The following is a 26068-nucleotide window of genomic DNA, read 5'->3' on the forward strand; positions in this document are numbered from 1 at the left end:
ACCAATGAGGTCGCGCCTTCGCCTTCCGAAAGTTCGTTTTCTTTTTTTCTTTTTTTCCTCTTTTTTTCTCTTTTTTTTTGGGGTGGGGGGGTGTTTCTTCCCCCGCCCCTTTTGCTGCCCCTAGCGGCACTTCGGAGGAAAACGCCGCTTCTTCCTGCCTGCCTGCCTGCCTGCCTGCCTGCCTGCCAGTGATGCAATCCGAGCCTGGGTTGCTGTGCTCTCCGCGCTGCGAGGAAGCGGCTTCATTCGCGGCGGCTGCAACGTGTCGGATCCACGGCTGCTGCCTTCGCTCCGGTCCGCCAAGGCTGCTGAGGAGCCCAGTGGAGGAGGAGGAGGAAGAGAAGGAGGAGGACTGCCTCCGCCAGCTGCGGCTGTGCAACCGTGTAGAGATCCCTCAAGAAGAAGAGAAGAAGAAGAAGAAGAAAAAGAGATCTCTCCCCCCCCCAAAATCTCTCCTCGCCTGCTTGGAGAAATCGGAGTGGATTTTGCTGTCAAGATGAAGGTATTGTAAGAATTGCGAAGTGTGTGTGTGTTTGGAGGGGGGGAAAAACACTGGTGAGAGATGCTGACAGCGTTGCAAACTGCTAGCCGGTGCAAGCGATCTGCCCCCCCCCCCATTCACAAAACAGGGGAAGCCAAGCAAGCTCCCCTTGCAAATAATAACAATTTAAAAAAAAAAAAAGAAGAACGCAACTCGCCGTAGTTTGGATGCCTCTTGGAGAAAGGCATCGTTGCTACGTTCTGCGCGCTTCGATAGCATCCCCAGAGAGGAAGGTTGACAAGACAAGAATAAAAATAGAAAAAAACAAAAAAGGTTGCTGTCAATCATTGGATTTTCCCCCTCCCCGCCGCCTTTCCTATAGTGGACTTGGGGGGTGCGTTATTGTTTCCTAAAAAAAAAAAAAAAAAGCGGGGGGGGGGGGACGGACAAAATGTAGGTTTTGGATGGATTGAGCAGAGTTTTTATTCCATATGGTGGGCAAGAGACACCCAATATCTGTGTGTTTCCATAGGCACCTTTGTGGGTTTTTAGGGGCTGCTTGCTCACCCACCCTTTTTCCCTTTTAATGTAGCCAGCAAAAAAAAACAAAAAACGCTGCAGGGTAAAAAGCATCAAGGAGAGCAATTCTTGGGGGGATTTTATTTATTTATTTATTCATTCATTCATTTATTTTGCAAGCATGGACACGGATTTCTGGGTTTTGCAGGTTTTTTTTGTTTTTTTGTTTTTTTGCATGGTCTTTGGGATGCAACATTGTAAGGGCTGGGGCGTTTATTTATAGCATTTTGCTTTGCAATCCATTTCCCAGTTCCAAATCAGGTCAAACGACAGCAACCGAGCCCCGCTGACAATGGGGGAAAACAAATCGGAGCGAATGGAAGATGGGGTTCCTCTTTTCTGTTAGGAGATGTTGCAAGAATTGGGGTTTTCCCCCCCCCCATACCCCAACCTTTCTTTTCTCTGGAAATGGAGTTTGGGGTTGTTGTTGTTTTTTTGAGTTGGAAAAAGAATGGTTCCAGCTGTTTATGTGGGTTTTTTCCTCCCCCTGCTTATTTCCTCTGTCAGCTCAGATGAACGTCTTCCAAGGAATCCTTGTTCGGATTATTGGATAACCTCTTGGAGATGTTTGCAGGAAAGTCCACCCTGGTAGTCTTATTTGCTAGCTAGACCCTAGAAAAGTTTGTGAGGAATTGCTAGGGAGAGTTCAGCCAAAGGAAGGCCAAGATCTCAGAGTTCTCGTATAACAGATGGCTAACGAAAAGGCAAGCAAGTGGTTCGTTTGCTGAAAACCCATGGCCAGATGGAATTCACCATTATTTTTTTTAAAAAATGTCTTTGACTCAGGTTACTGCAGTTGCTCCTCACCATTACCAGTTAACAAACCTAATATATTCCAGGCTGCCCACAGCTGTTTGACATTTATGAAGAGCCTAACCTCCCAATCCTGATTTATGCCTGATCCAAGGAATTTAAAAACTGCTAAATTCTTTGGAGGCTACTCAAGAGGGTAGGTAGGGGACAGCTGCCAACTAGATGTGATCCACATAGAAACGAAGAAAAGAGAGTAATAGAAGAAGAAGGAAAAAAAACCACCTCCTGGTAGTGGGGGAATGTCTCTGCTTGAGATTCTGATCCAGCTGTGCTGATACTGATACAGAGTTGGAAGGGACCCTGTAGATCATCTAGTCCAGCGGTTCTCAACCTGTGGGTCGGGACCCCGTTGGGGGTCGAATGACGATTTGCCAGGGGTCGCCTAAGACCATCGGAAATATGGGAAGTATACTTGCGAGTCGAAGAATCGCGCTCCAATGGTTGACTCCACAAGCCAGCTGCAGGCTCTTCAAATCGCTAGCCGAATTCGGCTTCAGGCGCGATGAATTAAAAAAGAGAGAAATCTTTGCTCTGATGTCTCTCTCTCAAGCCAGCTGCAATCACTCTCAATCGCTAGCCTAATCTGGCTTCAGGCGCGATAAACTTAATAGGGAAGGAGTCTCCACTTTAATGCCTCCGTCCTCAAGGCAATCGCAAGCAGTTCAGATCGCTAGCCAATACGGCTTCAGGTGCGATAAATTCAAAACGAAAATAATTTTATGGTTGGGGTCGCCACATTGTGGGGAATTGTATTAAAGGGGTTGCAGCACTATAAAGGTTGAGAACCACTGATCTAGTCCAACCCACTGCCCAAGCAGGAGACCCTTACACCATTTCTGACAAATGGCAGTCCAATCTCTTCTTGAAAGCCTCCAGTGATGAAGCTCCCACAACTTCCAAAGGCAAAGCTGTTCCATTGGTTGATTGTTCCCATTGTCAGAAATGTTCTCCTTATTTCTAGGTTGAATCTCTCCTTGTTCAGTTTCCGTCCATTATTCCTTGTCTAGCCTTCGGGTGCCTTGGAAAATAGCTTGACCCCCCCCCCTACTCTCTGTGGCAGCCCCTCAAATATCAGAACATTGCTATCATATCTCCCTTGGTCCTTCTCTTCACTAGACTAGCCATGCCCACTTCCTGCAAACTGTCCTTCATATGTTTTAGCCTCCAGTCCCCTAATCATCTTCCTTGCTCTTCTCTGCACTCTTTCTAAAGTCTCCACATCTTTTGTATAGTGTGGTGGCCAAAACTGGATGCTGTATTCCAGGTGTGGTCTTACTAAGGCTTTATAAAGAGGTATTACTACCTCCCTTGATCTTGATTGTAACCCTCTGTTAATGCAACTTTCAAGATTTATTTATCGGTAGTCCTCGACTTACGGCCATTTAGCGACTGTTTGAAGTTACGACGGCATTGAAAAAGGTGACTTATGGCCATTGCCGCATCCCCATAGTCACATGATCAAAATTTGGACGCTTAGCATGGGCCATGTATTTCTGACGGTCGCAGTATCCTGGGGTCATGCGATCACCTTTTGTGTCCTACCGACAAGCAAAGTCAATGGGGAAGCCAGGTTTGCTTAATGACCATGTTACTAACTGAACGGGATTGCAGGGATCGCTTTAACAATGGGGAAAAGAAAGGTGGTAAAATGGGGGTCAAAGCTCACTTAACAGCAACTGTCCTGCTTAACAGTATGGTCATTAAGTAGAGGACTGCCTGTACTTATTAAATGTGGAGACGGCCCATCTCACCCACCGAGCAACGCTGGGTGGCGTGCGATTCGAACCTGAAAAGATGGACGGCGGTTAATATATTTTATATATATTGTATACTGCACGAATCAAGAAGAGGGCCGTGAAAATATTTACAGATCCCTCACTTCCAGGACATAAACTGTTTCAACTCCTACCCTCAAAACGACGCTATAGAGCACTGCACACCAGAACAACTAGACACAAGAACAGTTTTTTCACGAAGGCCATCACTCTGCTAAATAATTCCCTCAACACTGTCAAACTATTTGCTAAATCTGCACTACTATTAATCTTCTCATCATTCCCATCACCCATCTCTTTCCACTTATGACTGTATGACTGTAACTTTGTTGCTGGCAATCCTTATGATTTATATTGATATATTGATCATCAATTGTGTTGTAAATGTTGTACCTTGATGAACGTATCTTTTCTTTTATGTACACTGAGGGCATATGCACCAAGACAAATTCCTTGTGTGTCCAATCACACTTGGCCAATAAAAAATTCTATTCCAAAAAAAATCTATTATAAATAAATGAATAAAAACCATGTCAATATTGTATTCCACTTGGAGGCGGTTAAAAGAAGCATGAAATCATTGCAGTGAAAAAAACAGGGTGAGGGTCTTCAAGGGGGTAAACAGCCCCCAGGGTTGCGTGCCGCTCTTCGGGGGCCCCAGTCAAATGGGCTGAGCCAGGGTCTTCTTACTTATTTATGTAGATGCACATTCTGCATGCTTTCCATTTTTCCCCCCCAACACCTCAGTCAATCGGCATTTGCAGCGTGCTTATATATTATTGGGTCATTTGGGGTCACTTTTTTCTTCGTTTAAGGTGCCCCTCCTCTCTTTCTAGCTGTCTGGAATTTCCCCCAAGCTTTTGCTGCTTTCTGGTTCGTGCTTTAGGGACTTTCCCCAAACTTCCTGTCTCACATCGTTAAATCTTGGTGTCAGTTGAGCTACATAAGCACTTCATGAATCGGCTCAGTGTTGGTTTTAGACGTGGGGCTAAGGCGCCGTTCATTGAAATGTTGTTTGTGGAACAACCATTGTGGGCTGGGTTTGGTCCATCTGCATAAATTGTCCACTGAGAAATAGAGTGGACGGGTCTAACTTACGAGAAACTTACGGGACCGTACTTACGGGACCGCCGTACTTATGGGACCGTACTTACGGGACCGCCTGCTTTTACCTTATGCCTCCCACTGACCTGTAGGCTCACACAGAGAGGGTCTTCTCAGGGTGCTGTCCGCCAAGCAATGCCGGCTGGCGGCCCCCAGGGGAAGGGCCTTCTCTGTAGGAGCTCCTATTCTTTGGAACGAACTTCCCCCTGGTTTGCGCCAATTACCCGACCTTCGGACCTTTCGCCGTGAGCTGAAAACGTATTTGTTTATTCAAGCGGGACTGGCTTAAATTTTTAATTCTAAATAATTTTAATCAGGGTTATTATTTATAAATTTTAAGGGTTTTAAATTTGATTGTTTTAATTCCGGCCATTTATGAATTATGCTCGTTTTAAGTTCTTGTTTTAATTGTATATTGTGCTGTTTTTTATGACTTGGCTGTGCACCGCCCTGAGTCCTTCGGGAGAAGGGCGGTATAAAAATTTAAATAAATAAATAAATAACATCGGGCGGAAGCAAATGGGAGCAAAGCATAGAAGAGGCTTCCTGCGATATGTATATTGTCCAACTTGTTTGACAATAGGAACTGAATGTTTTTCAGGGTGGGCATTGGATACGAGAAGCTAAGATGGATTGATGTATGGGTGGCAGGCCGAGACATGTTGAATGCATTTAATAATAATAATATAATAATAACAACAGAGTTGGAAGGGACCTTGGAGGCCTTCTAGTCCAACCCCTTGCCCAGGCAGGAAACCCCACACCATCTCAGACAGATGGTTATCCAACATTTTCTTAAAAATTTCCAGTGTTGGAGCATTCACAACTTCTGCAGGCAAGTCGTTCCATGATTTCTCCATGATGCTCAGCAGAAGTCTCTTTGCTTTCCATCAACAACTACCTGGCTTTTTTTTAAAAGTGTAGAGAACCACGGAAGAAAATTGGGGTTTACCTGAAAAGGGTAAACAGAGAGGCTGCAAATCTGGTTGTTTCAAAGCTTTTATAGTTTTGGGACGGTCCCCATGAAGATCCTTTGTCTTGTCCCAACTCTCCATTATTGCCAATAAAGGAAATTATCTGTAGCTCAGGGTTGAAATGAGGGGACCTTGATGCTCTCTGAGCTTGGTTGTTTTCTTGCAGACATTTCATTACCCAAGTGGGTAACATCTTCACTGCCAGTGATCAGTGCTAGCAATGATGATGCTAACTAGTTTGTGAACAAGGAGAGATTTAATCTGGAAATAAGGAGGAACTTCCTGACAGTGAGAACAATCAACCAATGGAACAGAAATTGCCTTCGGAAGTTGTAAGAGCTTCATCACTGGAAGCTTTCAAGAAGAGATTAGACTGCTATAACTTGTTGCTGGCAATCCTTATGATTTATATTGATATATTGACCATCAATTGTGTTATAAATGTTGTACCTTGATGAAGGTATCTTTTCTTTTATGTACACTGAGAGCATATGCACCAAGACAAATTTCTTGTGTGTCCAATCATACTTGGCCAATAAAATTTTATTCTATTCTATTCTATTCTATTCTATTCTATTCTATTCTATTCTATTCTATTCTATTCTATTCTATTCTATTCTATTCTGTTTGTCAGAAATCTTGTAGGGTCTCCAGTTTGGGTGTGGGGGTTGGACTAGATGACCTATAAGGTCCCATCCAACTCTGTTAATCTGACCCCTCCTCTCTATTATTGAGGCAGAGAAATCCCATCAAGTTTTGGAATGTGAAGAGGATTCTAGGATGTGGGTTCCAGACTTATTACAAGGCTGGTATAATGTCCTTGTTGATTTCCTTCCTCCTTCTCACTGTTGCATTCTCACTATCATCCAGGATGCATGATAGGTTCCAGTAAACCTTCAAAGTATACCTAAGAAGTGTTTATTGGAGTAATCCAGTCTAGATGGAATGAAGGCATGTATAGCTGTGGCCAAATCTGCCCTGGCCATGAAATGGATGCTGTCCTAACACATCCATCATTCTAACTCATCGGGGAGAGAATCAAATCAAGAAAACCTATGGTGGGTTAGACGACGTAAAGTGAGAATTAGGTTGTTTGAAGAAGACCACAACCAAGACATTCTGTCAGATATTTAGAACTATGCCGTCTTCGGTATGACCTAAACGTAGCTCATAAAATCATCTGCTACAAAGTCCTACCTGTCAATGACTACTTCAGCTTCAACCACAACAATACACGAGCACACAATAGATGCAAACTTAATGTGAACCGCTCCAAACTCGATTGCAGAAAATATGACTTCAGTAACAGAGTTGTTAATGCCTGGAATGCACTACCAGACTCTGTGGTCTCATCCCAAAACCCCCAAAACTTTAACCTAAGACTGTCTACTGTTGACCTCACCCCATTCCTAAGAGGTCTGTAAGGGGTGTGCATAAGTGCACCAGTGTGCCTACCGTCCCTGTCCTAATGTCCCCTTTAACTGTATTCATTTTATGTATTCAATTCATGCTTATACTTATATATATTATCTAATATGTACTCGACAAATAAATAAATAAATAAATAAATAAATAAATAAATAAATAAATAATATTTCTACTCATGACATATCTGGAGCATCCATAGATAAAAGCAAACCCAGCATAGGAACTTCTGTTTGCTTGCTTAGAATCAGAATACAGCTGGAAGGGACCTTGGAGGTCTTCTAGTCCAGCCCCCTGCTCAAGCAGGAGATCCTATTCCATTTCAGACAAGTGACGGTCCAATCTCTTCTTAAAAACCTCCAGTGATGAAGCACCCACAACTTCTGGAGGCAAGCTGTTCCACCGGTTAATTGTTCTCACTGGGAGGAAGTTTCTCCTTAATTCCAGGTTGTTTCTCTCCTTGATGAGTTCCCATCCATTGTTTCTCGTCTTGCCTTCTGGTGCTTTGGAAAACAGGTTGACCTCCCTCTTCTTTTGTGGCAACCTCTCAAATACTGGAATACCGCTAGCATGTCCCCCCTAGTCCTTTTTTTCTCTAGACTAGCCAAACCCAAATCCTGCAACCTTTCTTCGTATGTTTTAGTCTCCAGACCTTTAATCGTCATAGTTGCTTTTCACATTTGTGGTCGAAGAAGAGCAATTTCTTTGTTTAGATCAGTTAGATCAGGGTGAAATTTATGCCATCTCCAAACAATCTTTTTTTAAAAAAAAAATTATTTATTTTATAGACAAACAAATATACTGTCGTGTCCCACTCCTCCGCTGACGGCCGGGTCAGGGAAATCCGAATCAGGCGTGCCTCTGCAGCTCTGCCAAAGTCCTAGCAAAGTTCTCAAGGCAGGCAGGAGACCAGAAAGTGATTTCAGCAAGATAAGGTAGACTTTGCCTGACTCAGAGAATGCCAGAAAGCAGATCCTTTATATAGGCCATGGGGTGTGGCTCCATGACTCAGCACTTATCCCGGCCTGCCCCTCCCTTCCTTCTGTTGACGCCGCTTATCAATTCTCCTGAAGCGAGGATCACTCCAGTCTGCAGCTGTTGGTAATTGACCTTCCTCAGGCTCACATGCTGTGGGGGAGGGGGAGGGGTCTAGTTGCTCCGTTTGCCTGGGCATGGAGCCAGGGCTGGGGGCTGGAGGCGCTTCTTCTTCCTCAGCTTGTCTGGGCATGGAGCCAGGGCTGGGGCCGGGAGGCATGCTAGGACATTCCTCAGCGTTCGGAAGCAGATAAGAAGGCCCCGGCTGCGGGAAAAGCGGACGAGGCACAACATATACAATACATAATCATTCAGTGTATCATCTGAGTACATATTTTGTGTCTTCTTCTTGTTCCTCCAATATTAATCATTTCATAATATCATCGTTTCATTTATTGTAACATTTCTCCCACATTTCTTGCTTTGCTACTAATACATTTATCAATCTTGTCTCTCCTTTTTCTTCTTCCCTTATTTCATTACAACGGATGGCAACTGGCATGTCTTTATGACGGTTGCAAGCGTTCTCATATGATCCCCTTTTGCAACCCTCTGACAAGCAAAACCAATGGGGAAGCCAGATTCGCTTAAGAACCATATTACTAACTTAACAACTGCAGTGATTCACTGAGCAACGGTGGCAAGAAAGCTGGTAAAATGGGGCAAAACTCACTTAACACCTATCTTGCTTAGCAATGGAAATTTGGGGGTCAGTTGTGGAGTCGAGGACTATTTATACCTGTGATGGTGAACCTATGGGGCACCCGGAGCCATATTGGTGGGCACATGAGCTCAGCTCCGACACACATGTGCATGCCAGCCAGCTGATTTTCGGGCCTTCTGGGCCCAGCGGAAGTCAGGAAACACACTGTTTCTGGCCTCTGGAGGGCCTCTGTGGGGTGGGGTGGGGAAGGCCTGTTTTTCCCTCTTTCCAGGTTCCAGAGACTTTCTAGGAGCCTGGGGAGGGTGAAAACAGCCTTTTCCACCCCCTGGAGGCCCTCCGGAGGCCGGAAACAGCCTGTTTCCCAACTAGGGAAAGCGAAAAATGGGCCTATTGGGTCCACTGGGCCATCGTGTGCCAAAGCGGGGGAGTGCAGGGGGGTCATGTGCGCATATGCGTGGGGGCAGGGCGCAAAGAATTAGGGATGTGGGCATGTGCACGCGTGACCCCACCGCGCTCCCCCTGCTTTTGGCACATGATGGCAAAAAGGTTAGCCGTCGCTGACCTATACAATCACAAGACCCTCTGGAGGTGACAGGCCCCCTGATTAGATTGTAGCAGGCATATGGGAGGTGACAGCATTGACTGGCCCATTTATGACTCCATGTTGCCATAAACAGTCCATCAAAGATTAACCACTTGACAATAATGATGTTTATGTCAGGTGCATGAAATACAACAGCAAGGAGAACACTGCAATTATGCGCATGGGAAACCATAAGTAGCAGTAGCAAGAATGAGATCAAAGGGAAGATTACAATTAAGGATAAACATGGCTGCATTGTGCATTCCTGGTAAGAGGTCACTCATGTCCCATTCAGGATACTTCATTCCATTTCTCTCCAAACTGGTTTCCATTTCCGTTCCCAGTAAGCCAATTACCAAAGGAACTGTGGACAGGAACTCACCCGGCCCCAAGGCAACACTTGGGTCTCGAACACTTACCTCCAACCCAGCTTCCTAACCATGTAAGCCACCAGGGTCCTTTACCAGATGAGCTAATTCTACTTTATTATAAGGCTACATCAGTGGCTAAGATGCTGAGCTTGTCAACCAGAAGGTCAGCAGTTCAGCAGTTCGAATCCCAAGCACCGCGTAACGGGTGAGCTCCCGTTACTTGTCCCAGCTTCTGCCAACCTAGCAGCACATAAAAAAATGCAAGTAGAAAAGTAGGGACTGTTGTGTTTTTTTTAATATATGTTGGATGATCCATCCTCTTTTAATAAAGTAGGCATTCTTTACATCAGGGATGTCAAACTCAAGGCCCACAGGCCAGATCCAGTCCGTGGGGTGCTAAGATCTGGACCACAGGGCCATCCTGGAAACAGCGAAGGAGTGGCCCGTGGTGCCTCTGCCAGAAAAAAATGGAGCTTGGGAGGGCTGCGTGCACCCCCTCCAAGTTCCATTTTTACTGGCAGACGGTTGCAGGAGGCCATCATGGCCGAAAACTGAGCTTGGGGGGGCCACACTTGCCGCCCTCCCGAGCTCCAGCTCCGTTTTCAATGGCAAATGATTGCAGGAGGCCATTGTAGCCGAAAACAGACATCAAGCTGGCCACGCCCACCCTGTCTCCACCAAGGTCAAACGCAACCCTGATGGGGCCCTCAATAAAGTCGAGTTTCACACCCCTGCATTACATGATGACCAAATATATGTACAGGTAATCCTCAACTTTCAATCGCAATAGAGCCCAGAATTTCTGTGTCTAAGTGAAACGTTTGTCCAGTGAGTTTTGCCCCGTTTTATGACCTTTCTTGCTACAATTACGTGAATCACAGCAGCTGTTAAGTGCCTAACACGGTCATTAAGTGAATCTGGCTTGCCCATTGACTTTGTTTATCAGAAGGTCCCAAAAGGGGATCCCATGACCTTGGGACACTGCCACCGTCGTAAATGCAAGTCAGTTGCCGAGCGTCTGAATTTTGATCACGGTTGCAACGCTTGTAAGTCTGAAAAACAGTCATAAGTCACTTTTTTTCACTGCCGTTGTCACTTTGAATGGTCACCAAATGAACTATTGCAGGGGTCTCCAACCTTGGCAACTTTAAGACTCGTGGACTTCAACTTCCAGAGTTCCTCAGCCAGCAAAGCTATTGTAAGTCAAGGGCTACTATTGAACTATTGTAAGTCGAGGGCTACTTCTATTTGTAGCTTTGTTAGTTTATTGGGACATGCTCTCTTTTTTTTAAGGTCATTTGAAATGAAATTTTAATTTGTTCAAGATGGGGAAAACGGAATCTTCTCTAATCTTTTCCCAAGTACTAGTTTGAAAAAGCAGTTCGAATCTCTATGGTGAGGGTGAGCTCCCGTTTCTTGTCCCAGTTTCTGCCAACTTAGCAGTTCGAAAGCAAGTAAAAAATGCAAGTAGAAAAATAGGGACCACCTTTGGTGGGAAGCTAACGGCGTTCCGTGCACCTTTGGCGTTGAGTCATGCCGGCCACATGACCACGGAGACGTCTTCAGACAGCGCTGGTTCTTCAGCTTTGAAACAGAGATGAGCACTGCCCCCTAGAGTCGGGAACGACTAGCACTTATGTGAGAGGGGAACCTTTACCTTTACCTTAGTTTGAAAATGCTCCCCTATGCTGGGAAAAGAGAGTTCGGCCACACGGAACCTCTAACACTAGCATTGTGTCAGGTGTCATTTATGAAGGATCTAGAGAACCAGTAGGATGTTCACAAAAGACTAATCAGATTATTGGTTCTATGGCGAAAAATGAGAGAACAGTATAGAAGTAGTGTTGAAGGAAGGTGTAGCACTTGAGATCAAAAATAGAATATAAGAGCAATTTTCTAATGCTTGTGAGGGAAAAATGACTATAAGTTGAGGTGACATTTATTTATTTTATTTATTTATTTTGTCAAGTACGTATTAGATAATATATATAAGTATAAGCATGAATTGAATACATAAAATGAATACAATTAAAGGGAACATTAGGACAGGGACAGTAGGCACTCTGGTGCTCTTATGCACATCCCTTACAGACCTCTTAAGAATGGGGTGAGGTCAACAGGAGACAGTCTTAGGTTAAGGTTTTGGGGGTTTTGGGATGAGACCACAGAGTCTGGTAGTGCATTCCAGGCATTAACAACTCTGTTACTGAAGTCATATTTTCTGCAATCGAGTTTGGAGCGGTTCACATTAAGTTTGCATCTATTGTGTACTCGTGTATTGTTGTGGTTGAAGCTGAAGTAGTCATTGACAGGTAGGACATTGTAGCAGATGATTTTATGAGCTATGCTCAGGTCATACCGAAGGCGACGTAGTTCTAAATTTTCTAAACCCAGAATTTCAAGTCTGGTGGCATAAGGTATTTTGTGGCAAGCAGAGGAGTGGAGGACTCTTCTCGTGAAATATCTCTGGACTCTCTCAATTGTATTAATGTCCAATATACAGTATGTATATCCACTTATAATATAAGCCGGTTCGCACCGGTTCAGGTGAACCGGTAGCGGCAATCGCAGGTGGGCCTGCCCACCCACCCCGGCTCCAAGTCGTGCTATTTAGGCACATTTTCAAGGCCAGGCACATGCATGGAAGGTGTTCAAACGAGCAAAGCGAGCCTGCGCACATGCGGGCGGGGCGAACCGGTGGTAAAAGTAAGTGAAACCCACTCCTGAGTATAAGGTACAAGGACGCAGTTTCTGCTAGGAAAAAAAAGTCAGTGAGATGCTGTCATTCAGAATCTGCCCTCCAAGGTCAATTCTTAAATTTGCTGGACCTCATGAAGTACTATTTCCCATGGCAGTATTCCCAGAACATTTCATGGCCCTGTTGCGAAATCAGAATCCAGTTCACGCAGCCACAGTTTTTATTTATTTAGCGTGAGGCGTATCATGGCATATATATATTAACATTTCATCTAGATTAGTAGAAGCCAATAAAATGCAAATGTTAAAAAGATCTATGTTCAAAGGCTGATGTCTAGGCCAGAGGTCTCCAACCTTGGTAACTTTAAGACTTGTGGCTTTGCTGGCTGAGGAATTCTGGGACTTGAAGTCCACAAGTCTTAAAGTTACCAAGGTTGGAGACCTCTGGTCTAGGCCATCTGACTATTGAAGCGTAGCATCATTTCTATTTTAAAAAATCAGATACTGGGCCGATATATTCCCTCAGCTTACAGCTGGTCATGATGTAATCTATGACGGAGAACTCTGCAGTCATACTGAGGGGAGGATGCTATGCGCCATTTATACAGTGAGTCTTGGCAGATGCCATGTGAGGTGCGAATCCTATTCAGGATGGTCCATGGCTGACGTAGTTCAAAGCCTGGCACCTTTTTTTGTGGGGTCATTTATATATCTTCCTAAGGAGTGGATGCAGTGGCTTAGAGGCGGAGCTCTCGCCTCACAATCAGAAGGCTGTGAGTTCAATCCTAGGTAGAGGCAGATATTTCTCTCTCTGGGCTCAATGAGAATATATCTGCTGCGAACTCTACATTGGCGACAAGGAAGGGCATCCGGCCAGTAAACACTCAGCTCCATTCAGTTCCTCTGACTTCACCCCACAAGGGATTAACGAGGTCATTAAAGGGGGTGGGGGAATTATATGTCTTCTTAAGACTGGGCCTTCAACGACCCATTTGGCATTCCATTGGGAATCATCGTTAAAATTGTTGGGCAGATGTTGTACAAGTGACAGTGGGGGTTTCCTGGGCTTGAAACTGCCTGCTGATAAATGAGAAAGGTCAGCATGCATCGGTAGGAGTGACTTATTCACACTATTTCCTGCATTCTCTCACTAGCGGATCTTGCCTTCGTAAAACTGGCGGTGTTATATGGCTCAGAGCAAGATATATGGCAGCCACAGTATGGGCAGAACATAGCAAAAGAGATTGATTCCAGGATGGCAAAGTGAGGGAGATGAATCTATTCTCTCCCATTATTTATCCAATCCATAGCTTTTAATTGATGGAGGAGTATATATTAAGAGACGCTGGATCAGGAGATGAGCATGGTTTTAAAATTGGAGGGAGATAAGTTGAGCGATGTGCTCCATGACTTTGTCCATAAATGAGGACCACAATATAAGTAAGTAGGATTTCCCCATTTAAAATCAAATTTTGAAGACAGAGTTAGCGAAGGTCTCCTCAACCCCTACTCCCAGTTTCATTTGGATGTTGATGGAAGATCTAGCTGAACCTTTGATTTGTTGAAACAGGGCAAGGTATTCTTAGGAGAAACATCTCAAGCTAGGTCTCAAAGGTGCTTTTTCAGGAGTCAACTGGACTTTCTTGTTTTTTTTCCTTTTGAAGACGTTTCGCTTCTCATCCAAGAAACTTCTTCAGATCTGACTGGATGGTGGGGAATGGAAGGATTTATACTCCTTGCAGACAGTTGGGCATTTGCATTCTTTTAGAGAGTCGTTGAGGCCATCTGGAGGTTTATCTATATATTCAGGGTCACCTGAGCAGCGCTCTCTCAACAGAGGGGGAGGGATATGACATCTATCTCCAGTCTACAACACAATCCTTTCAGCTGTTTCAAGAAGGCTCCGTACACATTTTCACTACTCAGGTGACCCTGAGGACACAGACAAACCTCCAAGCAGCCTCAAGGACTCTCTAAAAGAATGCAAATGACCTGCCGCCTGCAAGGAGTATAAATCCTCCCATTCCCCACCATCCAGACAGGATAGTGGGGAATGTCAGAGCTGAAGAAGCTTCCTGGATGAGAAGTGAAACGTCTTCAAAAGAAAAAAACCAAGAAAGTCCAGTTGACTCCTGAAAAAGCACCTTTGGGGCAACCATGACCTGGATGAAAGAGAATCTCTACAGGCTAAGTGCTATTTGGCAGTGGAACTAAGTAGCTGTAAAAATCCTCGAGTTATGATCATTATGAAGTTTGGCCATCACGGTTCTAACTCATGATGACAGAAGTTCTTACAAGGTCTCCAGTCCCCCTTCCTCCAATAATAAACAGGAACATGATCCTAGAAAATAGGAGCACAGCTGTCAACCTGCAGGAACGGCTATGGCAAGAAACAAACCCAAAGCGGAAAAAAGCCGTTGCTTTATTTATCTGAGCAAAATCTCCCCTGCCTTTTCAGCCAACGTACTGTTCTAAATTGAATTTTATCTACGTTCCAATTTCCCTTGCAATTGATTGCTTTCACTCGTCACATATCTATTAAGAATCTAGGTTACCGGGTTTGAATGAAGGGCACTCATCCAATAAACCATTTTACTGGTAGAGATTAAATTAATGTTTTCCTAAGGGTTTCTGTAAGTATTGCCATATGCTGCCAAACAGTGAAATAAATTAGCTTTGTTTATTAAATGATCAAGGCTCGCTGCTGCTGTTTTAAACTCAAGATTTTCCTCTTTTGTGACATTAAAGAATATAGTACAGTAGTTTACACTGTGTCGTAAACCAATCCTGGTGCATCCATTTCTTGAAATAGACCTGCAGAGTTTTGATGTTTTCCTTCCTTCCTTCCTTCCTTCCCTCTCTTTCCTTCCTTCCTTCCCTCCCTCTTTCCTTCCTTCCTTCCTTCCCTCTCTTTCTTTCCTTCCTTCCTTCCTTCCTTCCCTCCCTCTCTTTCCTTCCTTCCTTCCCTCTCTTTCCTTCCTTCCCTCCTTCCCTCCCTCCCTCCCTCTCTTTCCTTCCTTCCTTCCCTCTCTTTCCTTCCTTCCCTCTCTTTCCTTCCTTCCTTCCCTCTCTTTCCTTCCTTCCCTCTCTTTCCTTCCTTCCCTCTCTTTCCTTCCTTCCTTCCTTCCTTCCTTCCTTCCTTCCTCCCTCCCTCCCTCCCTCCCTCCCTCCCTCCCTCCTTGGAATAAGCCTTGGTTTTTTTTCTTATGTAACATTTCTTCTAGTATTTGAGAAATGCTATTCTGTTTCTACTCAGTCTTGTGTTTTCAGGACCGAAGGTAGCCATTTTTCTCAGCGCCCTCTTGTAAGGTCTTTTGTTCTGACCAAGGTTGTCAATATGAAACCCTCTTGGGTGCATTTGTAAAGATGTCTTGTAGGTATCAATTGCCTTCTGCTGCACTAGAAGCAAGTACCATTGTTCAAGATCATCTTTCGTAGGCATTGATTACCTTTTGCTACACTAAAGGGAAGTATGATTTGGACTGGAGGGGCTACAGCTTGCCCTTGCATCATGCCCATATCTATGTCACGCTCTGATGGTTGTGGTCTTCTTCTCCCGGCAGTCTGCTTTATCATTAGGAAAAATGTGGCTATATAAGAGAATGAATTGAACTGTCAGGTATCCCGGTGACCGGTTTGGATCAGTGACAGCTCTCCATCACCAGCTTCTTAACCATTCACATTTAATTTGCTTGGTTGCATAAGCTGCCCAGACTGGAATGCCCATCAATCTGCTCTGACCCCCTGCTGGTATGTGACCGCTTTGTTGCAAATTACACACATCATTGTTTTGTTTTCTTGGGCAATTACTGATGATATCTTTTGTGCTCGGAGAATTTTTATGTTCGGGTCCAGTTCCACCTGGAAATATCTGGATCTTCTCTATGGGTAGTTTCTTCATTGCAGGGTAGTCCTTGACTCACGACCACGATTGTGCGCAACATTTCTGTTGCTCAGCCAAACAGTGGTTGTGTGATGTTGCTCCACTTTATGACCTTTCTTGCCACAGTTGTTAAGCGAATCACTGCAGTTGTTCAGTTAGGAATATGGGGGTTAAATGAATCTGGCTTCCTTATTGACATTGCTTGCCAGAAAATCACTGCAACCATCATAAATATAGCCAAGTGTTGAATTTTGATCATGGGACCATTGCATGAGGATACTGCGATGGTTATTATTATTATTTTTTTGGAATTTATATCCCGCCCTTCTCCGAAGACTCAGGGCGGCTTACATTGTGTAAGGCAATAGTCTCATCCATTTGTATATTATATACAAAGTCAACTTGTATTGCCCCCCCAACAATCTGGGTCCTCATTTTACCTACCTTATAAAGGATGGAAGGCTGAGTCAACCTTGGGCCTGGTGGGACTCGAACCTGCAGTAATTGTAATTGCAGGCAGCTGTGTTAATAACAGACTGCATTAGCCTGTTGAGCCACAACAGTTATACGTGTGAAAAACAATCGTAAGACACGTTTTCAGTGCAGTTGCAACTTCATATGGTCACTTGTTAACTTGAGGACTTCCTGTACCAAGTCCTAGTGTCTTCTAAAACAGAGGTCTCCAACCTTGGCAACTTTAAGACCTGTGGACTTCAATTCCTAGAATTCCTCAGCCAGCTTTGCTCTGCTGGCTGAGGAATTCTGGGAATTGAAGTCCACAGGTCTTAAAGTTGCCAAGGTTGGAGACCCCTGTTCTAAAATCACCCAACTATCATTGTGCCAAGATAACAGTTGCGACCCGCAGCTCTGCCCGTAAGAGATGTGGTTGTTAAATAACGACACCGCATGACCACGACTTACTATTTCACTGCCAGCTTCTTCATTGGCTCTGCTTGTTGGAAATCATATGTTGTGTACAAACAGCCAACGCAGTCCTAAGCTGCATAAACAGAGGGATAGAATCAAGATCACGTGAAGTGTTAATGACACTTGATAATGCCTCGGTAAGGCCACACTTGGAATACAGCATCCAGTTTTGGTCGCCATGATGTAAAAATGATGTGGAGACTCTAGAAAGGGTGCAGAGAAGAGCAACAAAGATGGTTAGGGGACTGGAGGCTAAAACATATGAAGAATGGTTGCAGGAACTGGGTATGTAATTTGATGAAAAGAAGGATTAGGGGAGACATGATCGCAGTCTTCCAATATCTCAGGGACTGCCACAAAGAAGAGGGGGTCAAGCTAGTCTCCAAAGCATCTAAAGGCAGGACAAGAAACTAATCAAGGAGAGACGCAACCTAGAAGTAAGGAGAAATTTCCTGGCAGTTAGAACAATTAATCAGTGGAACAAGTTGCTTCCAGAAGTTGTGAATGCTCCAACACTGGAAGTTTTTAAGAAGATGTTGGATAACCATTTGTCTGAAGTGGTGTAGGGTTTCTTGCCCAAGCAGGGGGTTGGACTAGAAGACCTCCAAGGTCCCTTCCAATTCTGTTATTCTATTTCTATTTCTAAATGATTTAGACTAGCCCTCAATGGAGATATTTCAATAAAGGACTGGAGGCTAAAACATATGAAGAACGGTTGCTGGAATTGGGCATGTCTAGTTTAATGAAAAGAAGGAGTAGGGGTGACTCGGTAGCAGAGTTCCAATATCTAAGAGGCTGCCACAAAGAAGAGGGAGTCAAACTATTCTCCAAAGTACCTGAGGGCAGGATAAGAAGCAACAGATGGACACTAAACAAGGAGAGAAGCAACCTAGAATTAAGCAGAAATTTCTTGAAGGTTCGAACAATTAATCAGTGGAAAAACTTGCTTCCGGAGGTTGTGAATACTCCAACACTGGAAATTTTTAAGAAGAAATTGGACAACCATTTGTCTGAAACGGTATAAGGCTTCCTGCCTGAGCAGGGAGTTGGACTAGAAGACCTCTGAGGTCCCTTCCTGCTCGTCATTCTATTCTTCTGTTCTGTCAAACGGTGTTTTTTTGTAAACTCCAACCAGTTGCAGGTCCTCCATCTGTGTTTAATGGAATCCTTTGTTTGCCGTGCAGGCACAAAGAGAGAATTATCTGTGTACAGGAAACGGGATTTATACATTGTCACCCCTGGCAAACAATGCGATAGTTAAACTATGGAATGAAAACTAGATCTGACATCTGAGTCAGTAGAAGCTCTGTTCTCCGGATCACAAGAGGGAAAGTGGTTTATCTGGCCATTCAGTTCTTTTTCCTACCTCCCCTGTCCCCAGCAGCCACAAAGGAAGTGACTCTAGGAGGAAGAGATGGGGGTCGCTCCGAGAACCCACAAAGGGCGAGGCTGTCTAGTTTTGGAAAAGAAGCCCCATAACTGTTGTTTGAACAGAAATGGACAGTCCCTTTCTTTTGACTCCAGTCAAAAAGAAAAGAATAGTCTTTAGTGCAGAGGGGTCTCCAGCCTTGGCAACTTGAAGAAGACTTGTGGACTTTGACTCCCAGAGTTCCTCAGCCAGAACTCTGGGAGTTAGAAGTCCACAAGTCTTCAAGTTGCCAAGGTTGGAGACCCCTGCAATTTAGTGTGTACAGAACAAAAGTTGTTAGCGATGGTCAGGGATGGGCTCCAAAAATTTTAGCAAGGGGTTCTCTGCCCAGTTGCTGGATAGTTGTGGCCACGGTGGGTGTGGTCTACTCCACCTCCTGCATCACAGTTGGGGGCATTGTTTTTGCTCTCCCCAGGCTCCAGAGTGTTTCCTCGAGCCTCTGGGAGGGCAAAAATGGCCTCCCCAGGCTCTGGAGGCCCTCTGGAGGTTGGAAACAGGGCCGTTTCTGGCCTTCCCGGACTTCTAGTATATTATATTTCCTGAACTGAGAAATGGAGAAACATGTTTTTAAAGGCAGAAAGCAGTCTTTCTTAACAGCAGACGCCAGCAGTTAAGGAGATAAGGACCTTATTGAAAGAGGACGCCAACTCTCTAGATGGCTGTATTCATAAGCAAAACAAATACCGCAGGCTAAAATCCATTCAAGACAGGTTATTTCGAAACTCCTTGCAGCAAAGTTTGACAGCTAACAAAAGCAGGAATGGTAGGATTAGTACAGCAGCCACCCTCACCCAAGGTCCAGCACAGGAAGAAAGCTATTAGCCACAATAGGAATTCCCAACACCCTTTCAAAACACAAGCCCCTTCATTGCACAACGCCCCCCACCCCCCCAGCAGCATTTCAGGACCTGTATAAAAATCCTGGCACTCATCTAGCTAATTGTTCGGCTGACCCAGAATTGCACGCTGTCTTTGTGTGTGGTTCTGCTTCATCAATAAATCAACTTTCCAGTCAGCCTCCATGTTGTTTCCAGCATCTTTCTCCCAGCTTGGAAGTGAACCAGATAGTTTTTCCTTCCAAAACTGGGCTCATACCAATTGCTCAGTCGTAGACTAACCGAATGGCCTGATTTGTGCAATTAACTGAGCCACAAGAAACTTGCCAAGGTTTAAAAAACGAAATAACTAACCACGGTTAAAATGCCATCGATAGGATTTAGCCGACCTGCTCCAGTGTGTTAATCTCTTCCCCCTTATCCTCCTCTAGGCACACAGTCAGTCGGCATGTGAAGTGGATCAAAGTAATAATAATAATAATAATAATAATAATAATAATAATAATAATAATAATAATAATAATAATAATAATAGTAGTAGTAGTAGTAGTAGTAGTAGTAGTAGTAGTAGTAGTAGTAGTAGTTGTGTTTGTGGAGAATTTACAAGGAAGGGAAGACACCAAAAAGCCAGAGAAATGCAAAATTATCTAGAGAGTATTAAGAAGGACATGTAAGGAAGCTTTTAAGAAGAGATTGCATAGCCATTTGTGCCAAATGGTATAAGCCAAGTCTCCTGCTTGAGCAAGGGGTTGGACTAGAACAGGGGTCTCCAACCTTAGCAACTTTAAGCCTGGAGGACTTCAACTCCCAGAATTCCAAAGAGCCAAAGCTGGCTGAGGAACTCTGGGGGTTGAAGTCCACAAACCTTAAAGTTACAAAGATGAGACGAAGTACTACTAACTCGAAACCCACTAATTAACAGGGCACTCTTAAATGATTTCAGTTTAAGAAGTTATGACTAAAAGGTTGGATATCCAGAGCCAATACTGGCTGGTGGACAACTTCCACTGTGGTTTTGAAATCTTGACATTTATTTCCCCATTATACGTTGTTGGACGACTTTTATGATTCTGGGAGTTGAAATCCTGCAGGTTTAAAGTTGCCAAGATTGGAGACTCCTGGACTAGAAGACGTCCAAGGTCCCCTTCCAACTCTGTTCTTCTGTAATACTTCTGTAGTTCTGTAATTCAAGGATTATACATGAGCACAGAGATTGTCCACTGATTGTCTGGAATCCCATCGCTCTTCCCTGGAGCAATGAGAAACCTAGTCCAAATTCTTTTTAGTCTTACATAATCGATACAAAATACAAAAACAAAGAAAACAATACTTAGCCTAACGTTCCCTCCTGAGGCTTATGGCCATATTGTAATTTGATCTCATTCAGCGACGGGTTTCACATTATGTAACTACTGGTTCACCCCGTGCATGCCTGGTTGCTTTGTGCACGCACACTCCTGGTTTGCCTGCACACGTGCCCAGCTTGCGTGCACGTGTGCCTGGTTCATGCATGCACATGCCTTCCGCATTTGTGCCCGGCTTTCCGTACATGTGCTTTGCTCACGCACGGGCCTTCCGCGCATGCCCCAGGCCTCAAAAACGTGCCTAAATAGAATGGCATAGAGCTGGGGCGGGCGGGGGTGTCCACCTGCGATTTCCGCTACCAGTTCGGGTGAACCGGTTCGAACCGGCTGAATATCAGCTCTGATCTGGTTGCAATATGGAACACTGAATTTCCTGCCTCATCTACCCGGTATGTGATCTTGTATAATTACTCTTCCAATCCTAAATTACAGGGGAGGACATGTATTGCTCTGATAAGAAATAGTCCCCACCCAATTAATCCTGAAACCCTTCATCTGCAAACAACAATCTCTTCTTCTTTTTTCTCCCCCCTTCTTCTTCTGTTACTTTCCAGACTGGATGTGCTTTAACTATTCTGGGAAATCATTCAGATGCTTTGAAAGATTTAGGATTTGCCTAATTCTATAATCCATTCTTGCCATTATTAACCAAATGGGGTAGAAGAAGAAGAAGAAGAAGAAGAAGAAGAAGAAGAAGAAGAAGAAGAAGAAGAAGAAGAAGAAGAAGAAGAAGAAGAAGAAGAAGGGAGGGACGATGAAGCAATGCATTTATTGTCTTTGGATGGTGCTCTGTGCCAGGGTTAACCTGAGCAGGTAGCACATCGGAACATTTGTTTCCTGACAAATATTCTGTCCCCCCCCCCCTCTCCTTCCCTCCCCATCCGTCACAAAAGAGACAGGCAAAATAAAGGCTTTTCCTATCCTTGGGAATTATGCTGATTTTCAGGAGGTCTTTGTGTCCTTATAACATGGTGAGCAGAGGTGGGATTCACATAATTTACCTACCGATTCACCCAGCACTGAAAATGTGAGCGGATGAGCCCAGCCTCAAAAACGTCCCTAAACAGGACAGCATAGAGCTGGGGAATGGGGGGTGGGTGGGGTGATTTCCGCTACTGGTTCCCCCAAACTGGTCCAAACTGGCTGAATGCCACCTCTGGTGGTGAGGCTTTGACAGCCGAGCTGAACAACCCTGGACTTCCTTTCAGCTCTATGGCAGTAGCATTTGATGGCAGATTTTGCTCTACAATTTACAGAGTGAGCGCTTTTCGATGAACAGGAACTCTGTCTGGCATTCTTCTTTGCCCCCTATAATTGCTATGGACCGGACATTCCCTACCCTTTGCCTAAATATAAAATCTCAGGAAATCGAATCTACATACTTTAGACTCTCCAATAAAAGAGAATATCCGGCCCAAGAACCAAGAATGACACATAGAGTTATTTCCAAGTAGTTACTTTATGGTTGTGGTCAAGCACAAGTAATCAGAAATCCAGGCAGCTGAAATGGGTAAAAAGATTTATGGTAAGCTTAAGTTCTCTACACGAATCTGAACTACTAACAGTTAAAGCAAATTGGCGGTAGATAAGGGTCAATGGAATTCAAGGTGGGCTGGACTTGGATCTCTTGTGGATGGGAAGGGACTCGAGGCAGATGATGAGTCGGTTCGACCCCTTCCTTGGGCTCAGCCTAGTCATCTCCTACAGTTGTTTGCCTACAGACAGGATCTTGCCAGACTAAAGCAACTATCTGCATAACTATAGAACCCTGATGGCGACCCTATGGCACACATGCCAGAAGTGGCACGCAGTGCCCTCTCTAATGGCACACAAGCCATCACCCTAGTTCAACTGTGCTGCGCATATGCAGGAGCCTCCCACCTCCAGCTGATCTTTGGGTTTCTGCCACGCATGCGCGTGGGGCATGCGGGGTGGGCACATGCGCATGCACGGGGTGCATGTGGGGGCACACGCACATGTGAGGGGGGCGGGACACATGCAGGGGCGCACACACATGCACAATGGGGCGTGGCATGCATGGGGGCTGTGCATGCACGGGGGGAATGTGGGGGGGCTGCATGCGCATTGCATTTTGGGGGTTCGGGCATGCGTGCACTTTGGGCACTCGGTCCAGAAAAAGTTAGCCATCATTACTATAGAATATACTCTGTGAACTGCTAGGGAGCTACTGTCTTAGCTCTTTTCCTGCCCACCAGACATTCCAAGCTCTGCTGCCTCTTTTCCTTCTGGGAGGCAGCCCCTCCCTCCTTCCGAATTTACATTCCACCAGAATAGCTCAGGATTGAATTCTGGAGTCCTTGGTTTTCTCTGAACTCAGTTGTTTATTTTTTTATTTATTTTTTTATTTATTTTTGTCACAACAATATATGTAGGTATCATACAAAAAAGATTATATAGTATATAAACATATATATGAGTAAATATTAGGAGGTATAAGTGTATATATATATATATACAGGAAGAAAAAAAGAAAAACAATAGGACAGGAACGGTAGGCATATTTGTGCGTTTATGCACGCCCCTTATGGTCCTCTTAGGAATGGGGTGAGGTCAATAGTAGAAAGTTTTAGGATAAAGTTTTTAGGATTATGGGAAGAGACCACAGAGTCAGGTAAAGTGTTCCAAGCACTGATGATTCTGTTACAGAAGTCATATTTTCTGCAATCTAGATTAAAGCGGTTGACATTAAGTTTAAATCTATTGGTTGCTCTTGTATTATTGCAATTAAAGCTGAAGTAGTCTTTGACAGGAAGGACATTACAATAGCTGATTCTATGAGTTAAACTTAGGTCTTGTCGAAGGCGACGGAGTTCCAAGTTTTCTAAGCCTAGGATTTCAAGTCTGGCGGGATAAAGTATTTTGTTGTTTATAGAGGAGCGGAGAACTCTTCTTGTGAAATATTTCTGGACACGTTCAATTGTATTGATGTCAGAGATGTGGTGAGGGTTCCAAACAGGCGAGCTGTATTCTAGAATTGGTCTAGCAAATGTTTTATATGCTCTGGTTAGTAGTGTAGTGTTTTTGGAAAAGAAGCTACACAAGATTAGGTTTACAACTCTTAGAGCCTTTTTTGCTATGTAGTTGCAGTGGGCTTTGGCACTTAGATCATTTGACATGAAAACTCCAAGGTTTGCTTGCAGATATTTCATTACTCCACTAGATAACATTATCAATACTGGTGATGTGGGCTTTCTTCCCTGTTTATATACAGTAGCTTGCCCTGAAAGGGTTGGCTGGGGTGGGGTTTTATATTTATAAGGTAAAAGTTCCCCTCGCACATATGTGCTAGTCGTTCCCAACTCTAGGGAGATGAGGGTGCTCATCTCCATTTCAAAGCCGAAGAGCCAGCACTGTCTGAAGACGTCTCTGTGGTCATGTGGCCGGCATGACTAAACACCAAAAGCGCACAGAACGCTGTTCCCTTCCCACCAAAGGTGGTCCCTATTTTTCTACTTGCATTTTTTATGTGCTTTCGAACTGCTAGGTTGGCAGAAGCTGGGACAAGTCACGGGAGCTCACCCCATTACATGGCAGCACTAGGGATTCCAACCGCTGAACTGCCGACCTTTCAATCGACAAGCTCAGAATCTTAGCCACTGAGCCACCGTGTCCCCTTTATATTTATATAACACCCTAATCAAGGACCTACCAAAGAGAAAACCATATTCCCACCAACACTGGCAGGGCAAAATACTATGTATAAAGAGAGACAAAACCCCCATACTCACCGGCGCTGATGATATTATCTAGTCTGGTCATGAAAAGTCTGCAAACAACCATGATAGCTCAGGCTGGTAAGAAGCCTGTTATCAGAACACAGCAGCCTGCAATTACTGCAGGTTCAAGCCCGGCCCAAGGTTGACTCAGCCTTCCATCCTTTATAAGGTAGGTAAAATGAAGACCCAGATTGTTGGGGGGGCAATAAGTTGACTTTGTAAATATACAAATAGAATGAGACTATTGCCTTATACACTGTAAGCCGCCCTGAGTCTTCGGAGAAGGGCGGGATATAAATGTAAATAAAAAAAAAAAACCAAATGCAGAGAGCACTAAGGACTCCACTTTTATCCTCTCCTCTCTGAGCTGGCAGGAGCTTTTAATCCATCCAGTGCCGTAGTGTTTATTGTGGCACGCTCATTTGGAGTCCCCTTGTGTTATTATTTTGTCTGTCTCCTCGGCAGACTTCACGCCAGGGCTAAAGGAAAAAAAATATATCTGGGTCTCGCTTTGAAAAGAAGTCTGGATGAATCTTCCTTAGTCAAGTCTCCAGATCCCCTACCAGAAGGTCACGGAGAGTTACACAGCTTGTTCAGCCAGAGTTAAAAATAGGCTTGGGTGACTCATCTATTCAGCAAACATACAGTATCTGCTTGAGAATCTGTGGTGGATTATTATTCTAATTGTTATTATTATTAGAAGATAGAAATGCAACCCAGATGGTTTGATTGTTCTCTTTAGCTCCCTGTAGCTTCCGTTTTGAAGCTGAGATACTGCTATCGAGATCAAGGAAACTCTGTACTTGTGCTAAGCCACAATCTGTTTTAACCATTGTGAATAAGTAATAATGGCTAAATTTATATAACACACAAAGCCCAACCATAGGAACTACTATACATTAAAAAGGTAAAGGTTCTGCACATATATGCTAGTCGTTCCCGACTCTAGGGGGGATGCTCATCTCCGTTTCAAAGCTGAAGAGCCAGCGCTGTCCAAAGACGTCTTCATGGTCATGTGGTAAATGCCAAAGGCGCACAGAACGCTGTTACCTTCCCACCAAAGGTGGTCCCAATTTTTCTACTTGCATTTTTTTTTTACGTGCTTTCGAATTGCTAGGTTGGCAGAAGCTGGGACAAGTAACGGGAGCTCACCCCATTAGGCGGCACTAGGGATTCGAACCGTTGAACTGCCGACCTTTTGATCGACAAGCTCAGCGTCTTACCCACTGAGGCGCCACATCCTGTACATTATGAGGAGGCGATTCTTGGACTGCTAAAACTGTACAGGCAGTCCTCGATTTATAACCACAACCGAGTCCAAAAATTTATATTGCTAAGCAAGACATTTGTTAAGTAATTTTTGCCCCATTTTATGACCTTCCTTGCTAACA

At 44.4% G+C, this 26068-nt stretch overlaps 1 protein-coding gene across 2 annotated transcripts in view; it reads left to right on the forward strand.

The window, feature by feature from the left end:
• The first annotated feature begins 202 nt into the window (after nucleotides 1-202).
• The window catches only part of BCAT1 (branched chain amino acid transaminase 1), an 87745-nt gene continuing 61879 nt past the window's right edge, over nucleotides 203-26068 (forward strand). For both annotated transcript variants that reach the window (XM_058189699.1, XM_058189700.1), the window contains exon 1: nucleotides 203-502. In XM_058189699.1, coding sequence (XP_058045682.1) covers nucleotides 497-502 — 6 coding nt within the window. In that variant the 5' untranslated portion in view covers nucleotides 203-496. The remainder of the gene's footprint in view (nucleotides 503-26068) is intronic.

This window comes from Ahaetulla prasina, chromosome 7 (genome assembly GCF_028640845.1).
Source record: "Ahaetulla prasina isolate Xishuangbanna chromosome 7, ASM2864084v1, whole genome shotgun sequence".
Taxonomy (NCBI): Eukaryota; Metazoa; Chordata; class Lepidosauria; order Squamata; family Colubridae; genus Ahaetulla; species Ahaetulla prasina.